General features: G+C 46.3%; 2 protein-coding genes across 4 annotated transcripts in view; one reads left to right on the top strand and one right to left on the bottom strand.

The window, feature by feature from the left end:
- Positions 1-10830, bottom strand: part of PGGT1B (protein geranylgeranyltransferase type I subunit beta) — a 605666-nt gene extending 594836 nt beyond the window's left edge. The window contains exon 1 of one of the 2 annotated variants that reach the window (XM_069625517.1): positions 10663-10830. In XM_069625517.1, coding sequence (XP_069481618.1) covers positions 10663-10796 — 134 coding nt within the window. In that variant the 5' untranslated portion in view covers positions 10797-10830. The remainder of the gene's footprint in view (positions 1-10662) is intronic. The other variant, XM_069625518.1, reaches the window with a different exon arrangement.
- Positions 10773-16244, top strand: part of CCDC112 (coiled-coil domain containing 112) — a 530811-nt gene continuing 525339 nt past the window's right edge. Inside the window, exon 1 of one of the 2 annotated variants that reach the window (XM_069625516.1) lies at positions 10773-10991. In XM_069625516.1, coding sequence (XP_069481617.1) covers positions 10989-10991 — 3 coding nt within the window. In that variant the 5' untranslated portion in view covers positions 10773-10988. Of the gene's footprint in view, positions 10992-11256; positions 11376-16244 lie in introns of those variants that run through there. The other variant, XM_069625515.1, reaches the window with a different exon arrangement.

Here is a 16244-nt window from a genome sequence, read left to right as displayed (position 1 = left end):
CGTGCATCAGTGCGACAGACGTCCCCCGGAGGACCCACGATACTACAACAATGGTGAAAGATGTACCCCACAAAGGGACTGCACAGCACAAAATGGACAGATATACCACGAGCACCCTGCAAAGGCCCCCATGGCGGCAGAAAACCTAGGAGAGGACGCAGCGGATGGAGATACGGGTCAGATACTATCCCTCACTTACATGGCTGCCATAGGAGAATCCAAAACATTCGTAGAGACCAAGATTGACGGTCTGACTTCCGAGGTCTCCTTTCTAAGGCAAGATCTCTGCAATTTGACATCCCGGGTAGGTGAAACGGAGCAAAGAATATCAGACAATGAAGACACTGTCAAGAGATTGGAGAAACATTTGGAACGCATTGCGCGGGGGGGGGTATAAGAGAAACTATGGAACACTATCACTCCCCTAGACACCGCAGGACAGTACACACATCTTATGGCACATGATGGGCAGATAACACTACTAACATGGAACGTCAATGGGCTAGGCTCCAGCATAAAACGCAGGCTGTGCTCCAATACCTAAACAGCTACTCCCCAGATATCGCTCTCCTTACAGAGACCCACCTAATGGGCACTCGGTGCAGCTTTTTCAAGGGGGTCTAACTATCTGCACGCATACCATGCTGGATTTTCGAGAGGGGCTAGGGGCGTGATGGTTCTCATCCACAAACTCGTCCCATTCCAAATACAGAAAGTGCGTACCGACCCTCTAGGTCACTTCGTGCTCGGAGACATTCGGGGTGATAAATGGGGCATCATCGCAATTTACACCCCCCCACACTCACAACAGTACTTCTGGACGAGCTACAGGCAATAATGCTCTCTGAAGAGGCAGACTCATGGGTCTTGGGAGGGTACTTCAACGAGGTCATGGATGTCAGCAGGGATAGGTCAAGTAGCAACAATAGACGCCGGGGCACCCCTACTAAACTATATACCTTTGCCGTGGCAATGGGGCTGGTAGACACATGAAGGGCACTGCATGAAACTGATACCGGATTCTCATTTTATTCTTATGCACACAAATCGCTCTCACGGCTAGATTATGTTTTTACCCCCAAAACATGTCCCACAGACTGCTGTCTGCAACATTAATCGCTAGAGGGATTTCTGATCACTCCCCCCTGATGATCACGTTAAAAAAATTGCATCATAAACCCGAAGGCGCGTGGCGCTTAAACACTATCTGGGGATACCCGATATAGCAGAGGGCCTCTCACAAAAAAACGCTGAGTACTTTGACCTGAATGAGGGGTCAGTGGACTGCCCAATTACATTATGGGAAGCCTATAAAAAAACTGTCCTCGGGGGGGCGGGGGAGGAGCCATATCACTAATATCTGCATACCACGAGCAACATACCTGGGTTATTGCGGAGGCGGAAAAAAAAGGTGAGCGTAAAGGAGGAACAACTTCTGGAATGAGGAGCCCAGGCGTCACAGGAGGCCTTAGTGATAGCACAAGTAGCTCTGAGAAACATAGCTCTAGACAACGCACGGGCCCCCCACTGGTCAGTTCAGAGAAATATATATGAGACTGTGGACAACAAGACTGGGGACAAAGCAGGCAAGACACTTGCATGACTAGAAAGGGGGGGGGGCAGCGCAAGGGGCAAGTACGGGCCATTCTCTCGGACACCGGGGAAATGTTAACTGCAGACCCTGACATAGCGGAGGACTTCGCTACCTATTATGAACAACTGTATTCCCCCCCCACCCCCCCCGATAAGTGTGCCCGGGATAAACGCTCCAAAATTCCTAGACTCAGTTGAACTCTCTCGGCTCCCGAATCAACAAGCACTGGGACTCCTGTCTGAGATCACCGAGAATGAGGTCCAAAAGGCCCCGTCACAGCTCGAATCTGGGAAGACCCCCGGACCCAAAGGCTTCTCGATAGAAACCTGGAGGAAACTGGGGCAGCAACGACGAGTACATACATTGCATGTTCCTGCGCTGTAAAGAACAGGGACGACTGCCCCCAGATCTTAGGAAGATGTGCATAGTAGTGATCCCCAAACCCGGGAAACCCACAGAACACTGTGCTTCCTACCGACCTATCTCTTGGATAAATGGGGGGTGGGGAGCTAAAATTCTGGCACTAATCCTCGCTAATAGACTGCTTGGAGTGATCGAATCCTGGATTCATCCGACCAATGTGGATTCATGCCTGACAAATCTACGCGCATGAATCTCCGTCTTGCTCTCGAGTCCAACTTGCTCTCGATCGTGCCTCTGAAATTCCAGAGCCACTAGCTCTCTTAGCGGTGGATTTTGAGAAGGTGTTCGACTCGGTGGGGTGGGACACCCTGTGGGAAATCATGAACCGGATGGGTTTCGGTCACGGTTTCATAGCCTGGCTAAGCTCCTTTATGACTTGCCGGTGGTGACGGTGTGGGTAAATGGCAGGTCCTCTAGGGTGTTCCCACTGGGCCGCGGAATCAGACAGGGCTGCCCCTTCTCTCCCTTGTTGTTTGTCCTTACCATAGAACCACTTGCGATTAGACTCCGAGAAGAATTGCATGGGATTCTCATGGCCCGGGGGGGCCCTCGGGCAGCAGGAAGACCGGGTCTCGCTATACGCAGATGACCTCCTGGTCTACCTATGCAACCCCGGCCTCCTGCCAGGTAGTGTCCTGTATCGTCTCGGATTTTCCAAAATCGGGCTCCGGGTAAATACACAGAAGGTATACTTCCTGATCAGGGGGGTAATGCTGCAATGCCCGAACACTGCCCTTACCCCGTATCCATCTTTAACTTCACCTATTTGGGCATACGCATCAGCCCAGCCTTGGATGATTTCCTCCAGCTCAACTTGCAACCAGTCATAGAACGTTTTGCAGCAGATGTTTCGCACTGGCAATCCCTCCCGCCATCACTGATGGGTAGGGTTGCACCGTTTAAAATGATGCTACTTCTGAGACTATTGTACACCTTCCAAAACGCCCCACTTCCCGTCCCCCGCTCGATCTTTGCAATGATAGATGGGATTCTCTGCAAGCTGCTTTGGGGGGGGGTTGAGTGGGGGGGAACAGCAGTGAATAGCCATACCGACGCTGCAACGCTCTGTGTGGGAGGGCAGCATAGTACTTCCATGTCTTCGCACCTACTATTGGGCCACACAAATGGGGGTGAAAAACAAGTGGCTTCACGGAAACCCTGCACTCCCACACATTAGGGCGGAACTGAACACTATGGGCTATGTCCCTCCCCTCCATGCACTATACAGAGACAATGGGGGCGGGGGTGCTGAGAATGACACTCCACATCCACCGTGTCTGGAGTGAGGCCCACCGGCACATAGGATGGAACGCAAAACCAACATTGATTCAACCTCTATGGAACACCTCCCTGAGGTCCAGAAAATGGGACAGTGGGAACTGGGAGAAAGCAGGCATATGCACACTAGCAGATGTAATCCAGGGGGGACGTCTGTTAGACTTTGCGACCTTGAAAGGGAAATACGGGTTACAGCCCATGGATTGTTACAGGCACATACAATTCACCCACGCCATACAGCCCCAGTTCCCGAATCTTGCTGAAGTGCCGGATCGCTCCTCCCCCTCCCAGCTGAGGTTACATCCACACTCTACCAAGCTCTTAACTCCTTTGGCGCCCAAGAACCGACCAAGCTGAAAGAGAAGTGGGAGAGACACCTGGGTTAACTGGAAACTGAAGAATGGGTGGAGGCATTATGTTCACTCGAGAAATAGGCATGGATACTAAAGTCCGATTGATACAACTTAAAATCTTGCAACAATCATCCTGCTCCAGAACGATGATGGCCCGATGGGGAGCGGTGGCCAATGGAACCTGTCTTCAGTGCAAACGGGCAGAGGGCACCTTCCTCCACATGATCTGGGACTGTAACGTACTGCAGACCTTTTGGGGGAATGCATTGACAGGCTGACCAGGCCGTTGGATCTCCGGTCCCACCGGACCCGAAACTGATTATACTAGGCATTTGGGGGGAGGAAGACTTTACCAAATACGAAAAAACATTCCTGGCACTGACATAGAGAAGAGGCAGACGGCTGCAACATGGGGCTCAGCCGACAAGTGGAGTATAGACCGATGGTCCAATGAATTAGTGGACAGATGTACTTCCCTTGAAAGGCGAATCTACACAGCAAGAGGCTGCCCCGCAAAATTTCAGAAAGTGTGGGGGAAACGGGTATACCACCGAAGGCCCTGAAAAGGAAGTCCGGGCACCTCATGAACTCAATAAAAGTGCCAATGATGCACTCCTGAGGCAGCGGACCGTGGTCACCCCGGAGGCCCCTGCGAGGGTAGAAGATTACGGTTAATGTCTAGTAAAGTACTATAAGTGACCTGCTGACAATTCATATTGTTTATAATGTTATGTGCGCATTCAAACCAATAAACAGAGTTATAAAAAAAAAAAAAAAAAAAAAAAGAAAGCAAACAACAAAGGACACTTTCAAGCCATCAATCCCATGTGACAGAAACCAAGGTTGTACATCTTTCCTTGATCGACCGGCGAAACATACCCGCTTCACGGGCAAGTGTTGAAAAACTCCATTTAGAAAAAATGTATTATCTTCAAGAAACGAGGTCAACTTAAACCGAAGAAATGCGATGCAACTATTGCACTGTGTCCCCGCACTCAGAACCACTGAATCAAAATGACATCTCAATTGTACAGTATGTGAAAGAAGCAATAAGTGATTGGGTCATTCTTCACGTGAAGTCCTCGTTAATCAGAGATGCCATACTTGGTGCCAAATCAGGGCTATTGCCGTTTGGATATGACCTCAGAAACTGTCTAAATCTGATCAACTCACAGCGCCAAAATGAAATAAGGACCCCAACGATCGCAGAGGGGAAAAAAACAATATCCGTTCACTAAGATGCACACTTAATGCAAAGTGGGACCGACAAGCTGCACATCTTAAACTCACTTTTATGCAATCCTGCAGATATCCGAGCAGAAGCCTGGGTGTAAGAAAGCACTCAAAGAAACTGCAATTTGCTCAATGGAGAAGTCATTGGGAGACACGCAGGGAAGAAAAACGAAACGCCAGTTTAGATTACATCCCGACCTCCCAGCAATTTTCTCCATAATATTATGAGTATGGAAATCACGCTAATGAACAATAGTGATCATGCCTTCTTGACATTGACTTGGAATGCATGGCTAAAAACGTAGAAATTCATCCACTAGGCACAATAACAATAAACAAAGGAAGAACCCGTCTACCCCCAAGGATGTTGTATCTATTACATCCAAGTATTTAGACATGGTAGAGGTGGGTAATCTGGGGTTAGGCTATCCCCCCCCCCCTTCAATCAAGTTATGAAGCAGTAAAAACAGGTTTTAAACAACCATACTTCAATCCCAAACACCAGTACAGCTCAGCAGTGGTGGAACAGCAGAAACGTCTTAGATCTGATCTCAGACGAATAAAAAGTTTCAAAAATCCCTCAATGCAAGATGAGCTAAAAAATAGAAGGGAACAAGGATATAAAAATTGGTTAATTTCATATAAGACGTGTTGCCAAGAACAGCGGGAGATTATGCTAAAAGCCGTATGCAGTGACAATCTCCAGAGACATTTGGTCACTCATAAACCGCACAACTGCCCAACCACAGACTATTCTAAGCAGTTGGGTCACGGAAAACCATTGGATCGAACACTTTACTAAAGTGTTTGCATCCCCCAATGAACCCACCAACACTTCAACCAAATCAGTCATTAAACCATGGTTCTTTGACATCAAAAAAGATGATATAGATGCAATTATGAAACTGAAACCATCACATGCATCAGGACCAGGTGGGTTAACAAATTCTATGTTAAAAGCGTGGTCCGCTTTCATCCTTGTGCCATTTAAGCAAAACATGACCATTGGAGAAATACCACCCTCTTGGACTACAGCCATCCTTGTCCCCATTTATAAGAAAGGCGATGGAGCAGACCCTGCAAACTACAGGCCTATATACTTTCTGTTTCCTTTCTTCAAAAGTTACTCTGGGCGAACAAGGCAAATCTCACTGACCAGAGACAAACAAGGTTCACCAAAGGGGTGGGCACTCAATATTTTCATCTTGAATATCGTAAAACTTTGAGCCAGAAAAACGAAATCCAACATATATCTGGCATTCATTGACTTAGAGCAGGAACTTGACAGTGTGTGCCGACCAAAACTGTGCTCCAATGGAAAGTAGGATGTTCCTGCCGTTTCCTTAAATGCAATTTACTAGTGCTCGGCCATTCCAAGATGGCTGCACTCTTTGTTCCCACTGGGGTGGCTGCTAATTTCAACTTGAGGCTTCCGATTGGTGGTGGCCTTCCATATCTGGCCCCATCAGAAGGCCGGCAGGCTTGGCCGGCCCTACCCACAAGGCCCACTCCTGATCGCTTTCTTACTTTCCCTCCTTCTAACGAAGCGGCTGCTGGAGCAGTCTCATCCCCCATCTGGAGAACCCCCGGTGCACCTGCAGCTGAAGATATTGCTCCCCCATGGCCACATCAACCCTACAATCGACTGCAGGCTTGGCTGGCCCTACCCACAAGGCCCCTGTCTGCTCCCTGTCAGCTTCCCAACCCCCCCTCTGGTCTCCTGTGCGGTTGTTGTGTGCCCCCCCAACCCCCTCTGGTCTCTTTGATGTTCCACCCCTACGTTCTTCTCCCTCCTCCCGCTCCCCTTATCCCTTCTTCCATTCCCCCCTCTCCCATTCATTGCAGGACTTTTCTTGATTCACGAAGGGTTCACCATCAATGACTTTTGGACACTGACTCTTGGTGCTTCACCCCCTCAACTCTCAAGTTGGACCTCCCCTGGATCTCACACTCAGGTTGGCCCTGAATCTTGTTGTGCCCATCGTCACCGTGAATCCTTGCCTACATTTTCTGTCCCCATGCAACATTGTGTGTTTTACTGACCTCTGCAACTGCTTTCGCTCTCCCTTCTGCTGCTCTGGTTTTATTCTGTTCTCTTCTCGGCCCCTTACTTTTTTCTCTATGCACTTACTCTATCAGAATTGTCCCTCGACCTAGTATGACAGTAACAAATGTTTTGTCTCCTCCCCCTTACTCGTTACTTCCCCCTCCCCCACTATCTGAAATGTTGTCAGGCCTAGTACGGTAACCGCCTGTCTGTCTCCCATTTCCTTCCTATCCGTTTCTTAGCACTTGCACCATCTGAAATGTCGCTAGGCCGAGTACAAGAGTTTATTTTCACATTCTTGTTCATGGCTTGTAAGAATGTTTTGTATTTTCCCTTGTTCCCTACCTTTTTGTGAAGCGCTTCTAAACACATTGTTTATAGGCGCTTTATAAATAAACTATTGTATATCATCTAGAACAAATAGATTCTAGCCATTATCTTGGTATCTGATATAACAAAAGCATAGGTGAATGACCATGGTTGACGGATATACAACCAAAAAAACAAAATGCTTGCAGCACAGGGGGCAAGTTTACATGCCAGATATGGCAAGTTCACTATGGTGGCACTAATCACCTTCTACAATCAAAAAGTGGTTCCCACTCTGGCATATGGAAGTGAAGGCGGGCTAAATCTACCCTGGACAATATGAAGCATTCTAGAGGGGCACTTTTTGAAAAAAATATTGCGTCTATAATATTGCGTCTATCAAGAAGCCTGCCAGTAGTCGCTATTAGATTTGAGCTAGGACTACAGTCTCTACACCCAGTCATATTATAGAAAGCTCTATCCCTCTTCTGAAAAATATCCATGGGGGATTCTGCCCGCCCATATAAAGTATTAAAACCTTCCGAGCTTGAAGCCCACACAGAGCCTCTGAAGAAGTGGCTCGAAAAAGGCGCAGCCCACTTGCATGCTCTTGACATATCCCTGGAGACCCTGATAACTCAACGCAAACTGAAAACGCAAGACTGGATTGAAACTCAGCATCTCAGAGCACAGCACAAACTGATTTGTCATTATAATCTCTGCTAGATTTGTCATTCGAATCTCGAGCACTAAATAAAACTGAAATATCTAATGAAGTTTCCCAGTCGGTACCATCGCAACCAGTTTTTGTGTTTAAGATTAAACTTGTAGCCCACAAAAAATCTGTTACACGCTTGTAAGCAAGATGGCTGGCTTGATAATCTATGCTGCTTTTGCAACCATCCTCCTCAAACTACGGAATCCACGAAACATCTGATAACGTTCTGCCTAGCTCAAGTTCAGAGAGAACACTATACCTAAAAAACACATGTTACCAATGTAAATACTTTATCACTGGATGAATGGTGGAGTCTGTTTCTGCTAGGAGAGAATCCGCCTCGTGTGTGTGCGCAGGAATAAACTTTCTAGACAAACTGCTAAATGTAGACACGAGGACTCCATTGTGATTTGATGCGATGCGTAACCACAATTTTCTTTTACTTTTCTCATTCTCTAGTCAAACCACCATCTGTATTAAGATAAAAGTTTATATGGATGAAATGTTTTAATGTGTAAAAAGTTTGTAATAAGTTAAGACAATAAAAAAAAAAGAAAATTATATACACACAGACACACTTTAAAGTGCAATTTTGCATACATAACCTGTTGGTTTCAAATTAGCGTGAAATCCACCAGAGAAGCGAAGTATGACTTATTCTAGAATACCATGATTTATGTTTTTTTCATTCCATTGTTCATTTCACTTATTCTATCCTCCTCTTAATTTGCTTTGCAGATTGAAGTGATTTTTTAAATTATATTTTTCTCTAATTTCATTCTTCATGTATCCAAGGCGAGTGACATCATGGCGTGACGTGACGACGCTCCTTACGTGAACGTCACACGATATCATCATTGTTCTACCGGATCTTGGCAGAGAGAATGCGGCTTTTAGCGCCATTTACCAGCTGCGAAACACTTTCATATAGGAATGTTGCAAGTAGAGGTTTTTTTCTTACCATGTCCACAAGTTGTACAACTTACTTTTTTGGACACACTTTTCAGCAATTTGTAAATGCTGATTTTACTAGTGCATGTTTTTTTTTTTCTCTCCAGACTTTACATATTTTGGCCAAAAAGCGCACATATTGAGAAGGTCGTTTTACAAAGTATGACTTTTTTTTATTATATACACGTTTTTCTTGTTGATTTACTTTTGTTTCTGGCCCTTGTACCATTCCATTTAAATTGCATCTCCAGGCCATAAGATGCACCATTGTTTATTCGCGAATGGCTCACTGGGCCTCTCGTCGTGCCAGGTATGGTGTACAGATCAGTTTCCTATTCCTGTCAATTTCATGAGATATTTATTTTAAAAAACATGTGGCACTATTTTGTTCTTTCAAATTACATTTTAGGCACTCAAGAGGTTTACTTGGCCAGGTATTATACTAACCTTTACCCCTCTTTTCCATTCACTTGGGTTTTCTACAATTTGACTCCACTGAGACTGTGTATATATTATAAATGCATAGGTATTATGAATGTATGCAGTTAACCAATTGTGAGAAATATGAATCATGACCACTTGATTTTTTAACATTGATTATTTTATAGTTATGTGTGATTTGCAACTTGACGTTTGTGAAAAGTTCACATGAACTACATAAATAAAATCAATGAGGGAGCCGTTTGGGTCAGAAATACATTAGCGAGAACATTCACGACCTGAACTTCCATTAAAGCCTCACACCACGATTTTTATATGAAGTTTTGTTATCTGACCCTTATCAAGCTGTAATGCTGTTTACACATATTTGTAGTGTTACACTACTAGGGCGCAACCATTACAGGAGATTTTCCTAAGTCTGTTCATCTACATATTTATGCCCATCAATGTGCACGGATGGCATGATGGTTTGCACCAAATAATCATATCTAAGCATATTGAGTCATATCTAAGCATATTGAGTTTCTTTTGACCTACATACTCTTACCTATATAGTGGTGCCCACTCATCCCCTTATTGTTCTAATGTATGTAATAGTGACCGTTCATGCACTCAGCAATACAAATGAAGTTGTGTCTGGACTTTAGGTCAGTACCAATGAGGACCAAAGATTGATGACACGCCTGATAATATTATTTTCTGTTATGATGTCACTATGTATGCAAATTAGGGGGGGTCTGAATGGCTTTTGCCACACAGCCTGGGAAATTCTTGTGGAGAGCTTCAAGCGAAATCCAACAGGCCAGTCCTTTATATTCATAACAATCCTGCAGTTTTATTTTTTTGATCTTTGTATCTGAAAAAAATCCCTATGACAGTATCTGTTAAAATCCCTATGCTACTCAGGTTACCATGACAATTGATACTGGAGGGACACATTACTACTGTCTCCGAGGGCCACAAACTGCTTCTGATGCGCCTCCACTTATCTAATGTTCGCTACCCTAGCAGGCAGTGAGTGAGAACAGCAACAGAGATTAGCATGTCCATTGGCAGTCAATTAACCAAGCAACACCCTCAAGCCAAGTGTACACCTTCACATTCAATTTCCCTCATACACGTACTCCAATGCAATAGTTTCCGCTTGTAGATGTCGCATAAGTGCCACATTGTAGCAAACATAATAAAAAGAACATTACTGTCCTTCTTCTGTTTCTGTAATTTAGGCAACTGTCATTGACAGGCTAGTCTTTTTTTATTTCTACAGCGCTTGTCTGCATCCCGCAGCTTTTCCTCCCCCACATGTTTTGGGCACCTGCTGGTCTCCAGAGACGAGTAGCCTTCTGGAAGCATCTGCAAGCAACGCTGGAAAAAGTGTACGTGACGATCCCGAAGGAAATCCAACCGCTCCTCTCCCGATAACTCGTCCCCATCCTCTTCGGAAGCCATCTCTAGGCTGCTGTACCATCAGCACGTCAGTTCCGGGTTGGGAAATCCCTCCTGCTGAAATAAAAGAGATAAATTAGCATAGTTCATGTAGGGCAGATACGCATGGCGGCCATCTCGGAAGGTGTTAGTGGTATGTTAAGCGGTAGTGGAGTACAGTAAGCTTGACAACAGGTTTTTCATCGAGTGATCTCTATGGTTAGTACCAATTAGTGGTGTTGTCCTTTTATACTTATACGTCCGAATAGTAAATATGCAATCCTTTGTATAACAATGCAATGCGACTGTTAAAGTTTCAATTGCAATTATTTAAATAAGACACGTCGATCACAATTATATTTGAGCAATGCTCTGATGTCCATGTAAAAGGTCCTCGACGTATGTGGGTGTTCCTGAAGTTTCCGTATGCCACCAGCATAGCGTAGATCCTTCCGTTCAAGGCATGTTTCTTCTATGTCTACTACTTGCTATTATACGTGTGTGTTTTCCCCACGAGTAAGGCGTAAACCGGTCTAGCCGTTTCCAATCAAGATGGCTACCCTAGTAACGGCTGCGGCGTCTGCGCTTACCGACGAGGAACAGGTAGTGTATATGTTTGTAATATTTGAGCCATCAGTCTGTTAGGCCTCCTTCATAGATTCAAAGGAGAAGGCGCAGTGCTGGCGCACATCATTATGCACCGTTACCGTTGCTGCTGTGGGATATTTGCTTCCCTTAAAAACTCAGTGGCCAAATCGATCGGCCATCTTGGATTGGGACTCTTTCCTGCTTAATTAACCGCAGCATGAAACTCAAAGGAAGCACATAAGAGGATAGTTTGACTGGTACAAAAACACGTGTGCCCGCCGGCCCCATTGTTCAAACTTGGTCCTAGAAATGTCATTACTCCCAGTACTACTCTTAATCTTCACTGAACTTCCATCTGAACCCATCATAGAAAATTCGAACTATTATACAAATAAGATGAACATCTGAAAAGAGTCTGATGTATGTTTGGAAAGCATTATTTCTTTCTCGTGTGAATTGCTCCATTACCGACACTGATTGTGTGTGGTGATACATAGCTCTCAACCATTTGTCTTGCAAAGGCGGGTGAAATCACCCGATTTTGTTTCTGGCGGGTGAGACGCCCATTGGAATGAATGGGCGTGCAGGAGGCCTGGCGGGTGAGTCAGCCCTTTGCAAGGCGGGTGACACCCGCCAAAAGCGGGTGAGTTGAGAGCTATGGGTGATAACAAAGCGCATCCTTCCTGTCGATCTCCTGCCTTTCTGCTGCGCCATGTACAACATTTTACACATTAAAAACTACATTTCCCAGGCATTTAGTCTTTTTGTGTGTAGTCCATTTTTGATATGTCAACTAGAAACGTGACGTTTTCAACCAATCCTGTCACTCATATTCCAATATCTTCATTTCCGTTCCTATGTCCTTCCTCTTTCTTTGTCCCCAACTTCAAGACTTGCACCCCAACCGGTAAACGCTGCATTACGCCGTGGCATTCTCTTTCCTTGCTCTTGATCCTGTTGTCTTCACCTCCGTTCCTGTAGGTTAATCAAACAACAAGCTAAGGCTAGCTGTGATAGGGTGGGCAATCGTTATGACACAGCAATCTGACACAGCAATCTTTCACAGCATTAGTATTCCATATGTATTTCACTAATTCCATATAACGATTGATCGGGTGGGATAATCCTTCGCTTCTGTGTCTTTACTAGAATCATGACTTTCTAGAACATTAGTGTGGAAAATCAGTATTCTGTGTCATGACCGGAGGCTCAGATTATGCTTGTTCAAAGCTTAGTTACCACCAACGCAGACATCTCATTTATTGGTCTAAAGTAAAATTGTTTGAACGTTGACTCCCTTGAGCAGTCTGCTGTCTTTAGGATGTCCTCCAACCTAGCTCCCGCGTTGTATGCTTTAGACGCCATAGCTCCTCTAATGGAGTGCGCCCCGTAGGTTCCAATTTCAAGCATATACCATTTAGGGTCACCCCCGCTACAGCCTTGAAAGGTTTCCTTAGTGAGATGAACAATTGGGTTACCCCAGTTGCTCTAAGAGTACCTGTCATTTCTTTGTACGTTTTCAGACACCGAACCAGGCATAATTGCAGTTGGTCAGGAAAAGCTGAGTAGGAAACTGTTAGTTCTCTTGTTAACGTAAAATGTGACCCCTGAAGGGCTAAAGGATCTCACTTTTTCGAGTGCTTTTACATCAGACACACTTTTGCAAGATATGAGGCAGAGCAGTGTCGTGAGCTTTGCCGATATTGCTTTCCTTGTTAAGTGCTCATTGTCTGACCAGTTATTAAACATATTCAGTACTGTATTCAAGTCGCATGTCTGTGAATATTTGGGTAACAGTAGTCTTAAAAGGCTTACTCCTCTCTGAAGAGTCTACATACAAGTGGGTGCTCTCCTACCATCACATTCTCTATCTTGGGGTGGCCGGCAGATATGGCTGATCTACATGGGTTTACTGTTCTGTATGCTTTGCCTTGTGCTGCCAAAGCCACTAGTAACTTCACTATCTGAGTTACATCTGTTCTAGTGGGATGTATGTGCCATTCCACACACAAGCTACTCCACCGTGTCCAGACCAATCTGTAGGCGTAGGCCTTTGTGGTACCCAGTGCCCAAGCTTCCTCGATGAATCAGCTTCTCCCGAAAGGCCTGGCTTCTGCCAGGCTGCCCGGAAATAGCCCACTGTTAAGATGGATTTCTGAACTCTGACCTGGAGGGGCAGAGGTTCAGAAGGCCAGCCTAGTTTCTTGGAACAGGGTAACCTCTGGACAAGCCAGACCAATCAGGGTAGCAAAGGCGGCGGTCAAGACTAAGTCTCAAGAGGGGTGAGGGTGACTGAAAGCTCTCAATGAGCACACAAAGCAAGGGCACCTACAAATTACTCCAGACAGGTGTTATATTAAAAATATAGACATATTTATTACAAGGCCTTTGTAACATCAACCATAGCAAAGAATCCCAATAATACTAAAGTAAACCAACACATCACAATCAATACAATATATATACAAGACCGAGGGGGTCTAAGGAGTTTGGAGCACGGAATATGTAGACCACCTAGATGGGGAGGAAAACGGGCAGTGCGAGTAATCGTTAGACCCAGTTCGACATCAGAAATACACCTAACTAGGAGGCAGTCCAAGTCCTACGAAGAGAGGAGCATTATCCTCAATAGTACATGCACGCGCTTGTGCCAATGGACAAAATAGGGTCTCTTCAAGGGTGTCTGAAGAGGAAGGTGAATGAAGCAATGAAGAACAAGTCCCCACTACTCAAGCAAGACCTCCACTTGCAGGCGGAGGCAGGTTGAGAGCACGGGATAGAGTCGCTATTTCGTAACAGCGGTAGAAAAGAAATGGGCTCCTGCTCGAGGCGCCACCGGTTGGGGAATGGACTACTCACCGGTCCCCGACGCAGGCAGACCCAAACTTTGCCAGTTCAGTTCACGTTGCTGGCAGGTTCGGATGCGACAAGCAGGACGTCTCGACACTGTAGATTCCGCAGTATCAGGATGCAGGGTCGAGGGGGTCATAAATCAGCGAACTTGCACAGGTCGTTGCCACAGCAGGGCAATACAGCAACCGTGGTTACTCTGGTCCGGGCGCACTCGTTTCACTTCAGACCTGGGAATGCCAAGTGTACGGAATTCGGTGTGAGGGTGCCGTGGACACAGAGCTAGCAGTAGGCCAAGTTTCGAGGGCTTCCCTGAAACGGCAGCGGTGACGGAGCAAAATGTCCTGCATAAACTGGTCAGCCCACTGGTTGGCCCAGGGACACTTCCGAAGAGGCTTACTTGCAGGGTTTGATGACGGTGCCGAGAATAGTTGGTCCCACTATTCCAGTGGGTCGAAGCGCCTTCGTAGACCTTCTAGGACGATCGGATGTAGAGGGGTCTCGCAGGACGACAGCGGGCTCAGGGTGCCAAACCTTCCAGCCGTTATCCGACTTCTTGTTGTAGGATACTTGGCTCCTTATCCCTTGTTCGGTGTGAACTCAGGAGATCGACATGGTAGTGGTGTTTTCAGCCTCCTTTTATCCAAAGTTCCCTTCGCGCCAAAACGGAGAGGACCTAATGGGAGATCTGCTCACAAACACTCACTCCATACGTGGACCAATCACGGACCACGGTGGTCCCAGGCATTCAGGACACTCCAGACTCTCTGGCACCCAGGATGTGTATTGGGAACAGACATCCTGGAGGCACACACACAAGGCATGCAGAAGCCTGCGAAAGCTTTGGGTTTCGCGGGAAAGTGCATGACCAAATAAGGACTGACCCGGGTCTACTCGACCTGGCGAAGGTGAAGGGGCAAGATGGCCAAAGGACAGGACAAAGAACCGCGTGGCATGGTCATTTTGGAGCCAGGCCACCTATTCATGCCAAACACGGTAAGCGCGGATAACATGGCAAAAAAGGGTTCAAAACCTAAGATAAACGATAGCTGCAACCAGTCCCGTCCGTGACACACCTGCACAGTTCATAATAAGTCCAGCGAGAGTTTCTGGGGCCTTTGGAATGACTAGAGACCCAAGAGTGCGGTAAAGTAAGTTACATTGCACTCTTGTTACATGTTGCACAAAAGCTGCAACATGAGGAAAGGACTAAGGGAAACAAAGTCTCCCAGTACTGACTGTCTTAAGGGCATGTCAGTTTCCCCATAAGAATTGAGCGAAAGCCCAGAGAAGTGCAACCGAGGGCTGTGCTTCTCTGGCAAAGTTTAGATCAGTGTGTAAAACAGCAGCAAAAAGTTTGGGGGTTGCCACATGGAGGGAAAATTACATTCAAATATGAAATCTTTCCTAACACCCATGCAATCAGTCTCAAGTCCCCTTCCTGGTTCAACGGATGACTCTTTCCCCTCCCACCCCCCACTGGATTCTGAATCAGTTCCTTGAACTGGGGCAGTACCAGTGGTTTGTCGATTGACAATTCGAGAAGGTCCGGAAACCATACCGGACTCCTCCAGTCTGGCGTTCCTGTTATTAGTGTCACCTGTTGTCTCCTGACCTGTGCTACCGCTCCCTGAATCATGGCGAAAGGGGGAAAAGCGTATTCCTTGTCCGGTCCCCACTTTTGTAGAAATGCGTCCGTTTCATCCGCTGCTGGGTCCGACAACCAGCTGAAGAAGTGAGTCAGCTGCGCGTTCAGCCTGGATACAAAAAGATCTGTCTTGCATGGCCCCTCATTTACCTTGGTGATAAAAAATAAAGTCCAGAGGGGCGTGGCTCGGACCTGCCACGATCGGCATGGCTTCCTAGGAGCTCTTGCCTGGCCCAATGCGCCATAAAACATTAGCGCCGTTTACAGACCCCGTTAAGTTCCGCAATTGAAGCAGTCTGATGGGGAAATCCTGCTGCAGTAGCCGCTCGAGTGGGTCCCCGCTCTGACGCTGATTTGATATGATTCGGGTGGATTTCTCAAGCGGG

Source organism: Ambystoma mexicanum, chromosome 6p (assembly GCF_040938575.1).
Source record: "Ambystoma mexicanum isolate Mex_15411 chromosome 6p, UKY_AmexF1_1, whole genome shotgun sequence".
Taxonomy (NCBI): Eukaryota; Metazoa; Chordata; class Amphibia; order Caudata; family Ambystomatidae; genus Ambystoma; species Ambystoma mexicanum.
This window is presented reverse-complemented; position numbering and strand designations above follow the sequence as displayed.